Source organism: Penaeus vannamei, chromosome 40 (genome assembly GCF_042767895.1).
Source record: "Penaeus vannamei isolate JL-2024 chromosome 40, ASM4276789v1, whole genome shotgun sequence".
NCBI lineage: Eukaryota > Metazoa > Arthropoda > Malacostraca > Decapoda > Penaeidae > Penaeus > Penaeus vannamei.
This window is the reverse complement of record NC_091588.1, coordinates 23,405,935-23,410,934: the sequence shown is the minus strand read 5'-3', so window position 1 is coordinate 23,410,934 and position 5,000 is coordinate 23,405,935. Positions and strand designations below refer to the sequence as shown.

General features: G+C 35.0%; 1 protein-coding gene across 1 annotated transcript in view; it reads left to right on the top strand.

Annotated features, from left to right (window-relative positions):
- Positions 1 to 5,000, top strand: part of LOC138860286 (uncharacterized) — a 7,476-nt gene that overhangs the window by 1,599 nt on the left and 877 nt on the right. The window contains exon 2 of the mRNA XM_070117491.1: positions 4,869 to 4,905. Within this exon, the coding sequence (XP_069973592.1) occupies positions 4,880 to 4,905 (26 nt within the window). The 5' untranslated portion in view covers positions 4,869 to 4,879. The remainder of the gene's footprint in view (positions 1 to 4,868; positions 4,906 to 5,000) is intronic.

The window sequence follows — 5,000 nt, the reverse complement described above, 5'->3', positions numbered from 1 at the left end:
ATCGCCCTTTTAATTAAATTAAATTCGGACATTGCACATCGTAGAGTTATTGGAGCTCTTTCAGTCTTATACAAAATTGTAACCGATAATTCACATCCCCTCTATAAGTTTTTACCTGATTTTTATCAACCTGCAAGAATTACCAGAAGTTCTATGACCCTCAATTCAATGACATTTGATGTAAATTGATCGTCTACAAGTCAGTTTTCTAGATGCGTTTTTCCTGCTATTTGTAGACTTTGGAATAGATTGCCTTCAGAGATTGTAACTTCTCCGACTCTTGATAAGTTTAAAAGATCAGCTAACATGTTTTTCTTACGTAAATAGCTGACTTCCTCTTCTTTCATTCTTTCTTAGCTGTATCCTGACCTGCACTGACACCTTTGGTTGTATAAATCTCGATTTTTTCAGTGTAGCTTACTATAATCATCATTATAATCATTATCATTATCATCAACATTACCAGTAACTTCATCATTAGCACATCATGACTATTATCATCATCATTATCATTATTACATGATAATGATAACGATGTAAAAGATAATAATAATGATGATGATAATAACAATAATAATAATATTAATAATACTAATAATAATAATAATAATAATAATAATAATAGCTAGATCACCCAGAGAGCGCATACCTCCGCCAAGACAATAGGATCACTGTTACAATTAGAATATTCACACTTGAAAGAATTACATTACAATCCCCTTCTTTCTCAAGTACACTGGTGACCTCAATGTTTTTTTTTTTTTCCTATTTCCCTTCATGTTAATGAACCCTATGATTAATTCCTGGATCCGGATCATGATCATTTAACGGCATTAAGTTAAGACACACCTATGGTAAAAAATAAATAAATAAATAATATTTTGTTATAATGATTACCATCTAACCAACGAATAAAGAAAAAAGCAAAAATAAAACGTTGACGGAGGTAATAATAACTAATAACAATGGTAGCAATAGTAGTTGTTGTAGTAATAGCAGTAATAGTGATAATAAGGATAATGAGATAGTCTTTCCCGTTCTGCCCCCGCCTTCCCCCCCCTCCCCCCATTCACTCCCCAATCTTCCTTAAATTCTCTCTTTCTTTTCCACTTTATCCCCTACATCTGCCTCTCCCCGCTTCCCTTTTCTTCCTCCTTAACCCCCACCCCCATTCTTCGCTCCCTTACCCCCTCCCCCCACCCCAACCCCCCTTTTCTCTCTGGACTCCGTCTCCCTTAATCCTTACCTTCCCTATTCTCCTCTCCCTTTCCTCTTTACGTCCTATTTATCTCCCTTTCTGCTTCTTCCTCTCCCTTTAAGTGCTTTGTTTTTCCTTTATTTCCTCTTCCTCCTCTCCCTTTCCTCTTTAAGTCCCTTGTTTTTCTCCCTCTCCCCTTCCCCCCTTTCCTCCTCTCCCTTTCCTCTTTAAGTCTTATTTACATCCCTTCCTCTTCCTCCTTTCCGTTTTCTCTTGAAATGCTTTGTCTCCCTCCCTTTCCCCTTCCTCTTTAAGGCCTTCATTTTTCCTTTATTTTCCTCTCCTCCTCTTCCTTTCCTCATTAAGTGTTGTTTTTCCTCCCTTTGCCCTTCCTCCTCTTCCTTTCCTCTTTAAGTCCTCCGTTTTCTCGTCATTTCCTCTTTAAATGGTTTGTTTTTTCGTCCTTTTCCTCTTCCTTTTCTCTTTAAGTCCTCCGTTTTCCCTTCATTTCCCTATCCTCTTCTCCCTTTCCTCTTTAAGTCCTATTTCCTCCCTTTCCCCTTCCTTCTCTCCCTTCCCTTTCCTCTTTAAGTCCTATTTTCCTCCCTTTCCCCTCCCTCCTCTCCCTTTCCTTTGCCCTCACTTCCCCTTCCTCTCCTCTCCCTTTCATTTTCCTTCACTTCCCCTTCCTCTTCTTCCATTTCATCCACTTCTACTACTACTACGAGTATAATGTGAGCAGAAAAAACTAGAATACGGTTAACATTGCAAACAGAAACACCGGTATGTGTACTTAGGTTGGGCGAGGCAGCTGCATGGAAAGGGCATTCACCGGTCAGTCGTTCTTTAGACCGGCAATGAAATAGGAAAAGAATTTACTACCTCTTCTTTCTTTTGTTGCTGTTGTTGTTGTCTGGTGTTGTTCTTTCAGCGGGGAGGTATATGATTTACTGGATTTAAATTGTTTGTATTTCCAAGCTATGTTAAACTGTTACTGTTGCTGTTTTTTTTTTTTTTTCAGGGGGAGGTATATGATTTACTGGATTTAAATTGTTTGTATTTCCAAGCTATGTTCAAATGGAAGGTGTATAGTGTAAAATTTGACTTGCCTTTAAGGCTCTATCACACGAGCACTTTTTCCGTCAATTTCTGGGGTTCGGTCTGAATTTGAGGCTTTCCGCAAGGATCGTGTACAAACGGAACGCCTCCCAGACCAAGACGGTTACGACCGTTTCCGTCTAATTTCCGTGTTGATAAATTAATAAATTAATAAATTAGATAGGAGGGGTGAATGTAAACATAAGCTAATATTTTAGAACATTCGTATACACAATATACATCATCATATTTCTTTAAAATAACGTAATATGTATGAGAATGTTGGTGTCATTCCCGGCACCTCACTCCGATAGCGCCATGTTTGTTTACATGACTTTCATACGGAGTTCATTCGGAAACGCTAACAATTAACGGAAAAAGCGCTAGTGTGATGTCTTTAGTAGCAGTCATCGGTATAACGGTTAGCTAGCGCGTTGCCTTGCGTGATTTGCTGTATTTTAGTTTATTCAGTGGCTCAGCAAATTGAGGCGCCCGAGTACCAGTCGTGTGTTTACTATTCTCAACGCGTAGGTGGAGCTGGCGACGGATAAAAGGCGCTGTCACACTAGCACTTTTGCCGTCATTTTTTTTTTTTGACAATCTTATTTAACATAAATACAAACATTCTCGAATATAACTCTTGATTTGATTGTGCTTGGCTGAAAAAAGTTGACGGAAAGGTTTTCAGACGGAAACGATCATTATCGCCTAACTGGAAAATCGCAAAAAATTTGAAAAAAAAAGAAGAAAATTGTCAAAAAATGGACGGAAAAAGTGCTAGCGTGACAGCGCCTTAAGGGAGGGTAAAGGCTGGACATTAAACGGTGTGTCATCTTTATCATCGTTAACTATATTAATATCTACTCCGCTATAATCTGTGTGGTATATATACATATATATATTTTTTTCTTTTTCCTTTTCCTTTTCTTTTTTTTGCTTTTTGGTCATTATAGATAGATAAATAGATGGATAGATAGATAGAGAGATCATATGTATACATATGTATATATATATATATATATATGTATATATATATATATATATATATATATATATATATATATATATATATAGAGATAGACAGAGAGAGAGAGAGAGAGACAGAGAGAGAGAGAGAGACAGAGAGATTCATATATTCATATGTATATAAATATGTATATATATATATATGTATATATATATATATATATATATATATATATATATATAAATATAGAGAGAGAGAGAGAGAGAGAGAGAGAGAATGGGAGAAAGAGAAATAAATGTGTATATAAACTCACGCACACACGCACACACACACACATATATATGTGTGTGTGTGTGTGTGTGTATGTATGTATATACACATGTATTTATACATCTACCTACATATATATATATATATATATATATATATATATATATATATATATATATACATATATATATGTATGTATGTATGTATATGTATGTGTGTATATATATATATATATATATATATATATATATATATATATATATATATATCATATATAGATGTTTAAAAATACATATTATATGCATATATATATATATATATATATATACACATATATAGTGTTTATTATAATAATCTTTATATGAATATAAACATGTGAGTGTATGTGCGCGTGTACTATATGTATATATACAAAGTTGGATCGATAATAACTTTTCCATTTGACATTCTTGGTGTTTGTGATTTAGTTTAAAGGGCATAACTGTCGAAACTTTGCCGATACCAGAATGCAGAAGCGAATAGGCCTATACTATTGCATAGGATGTAGCCTTAGACCCTGTTCAGACGAGCGACTTCAGTGGCGCGACTGCTAGAGGCGCGACTGCCAGGTCAATGGAAGCGAATAGCCACTAGTGTGTGCGCTCCTATTCGCTTCCATTGACCTGGCAGTCGCGCCACCAAAGTCGCTCGTTTGGGGAGCGTCTTATATTTATTGATCAAAGTAAAGTGAATCAATAATAGGCAGAAATGTAGAATATGATAGATAAAGGAACACGATGGATAAATAAGATGACATATTTTTTAATTCGGTATGAGGATTAGTCTGTTCCCAAAATTTATATCACATAATAATAATAGTGGTAATACTATTATACTTTTATTAACTGTATTTGATATTATATCCAATGACTTTGTTTTTTTAGTATCATTACCTCCGCCAGACGTTATGCTTTTGGCAGCGCTGGTTAGTTGGCCAGCAGGATAAATAAAAAAAAATAGGAACAGATTTTTGTGAAATTTTTTATCCCAACTTAGATACTAAGTAATTTTGGTGGTGATCCGGATCGAGGAATTTTCGTTGTTTTTTATGGTTAGCAAGAACAAAAAGTTAAGAACAGATTTTTATTTTTATTTTATTTATTCATTTATTATCTGTTATCAGAGGTGTGTCTTAGACCAACTTAGATGTAATTAAATTTTGGATCCAGGATTTTTTAGCGTAATTCTTTCACATCCAAATATTTTCACTGTATCGCTGACCCTATTGCCTTGGCGGAGGTATGCGCTATCTGTGTGCTTCTAGCTTGAATATATATTTCTTTAATACTCTTTCAGTTTCTGTCAAGATGAATGTGTATATCCGAAGGCTAAGGTGAGCTACTGATCATGGTAAACCGATTTGAAATAAATAGGTATATGAATTTACAGATGAAATATATTTTTTCTGTGGAGAGTGGAGGGAAATTT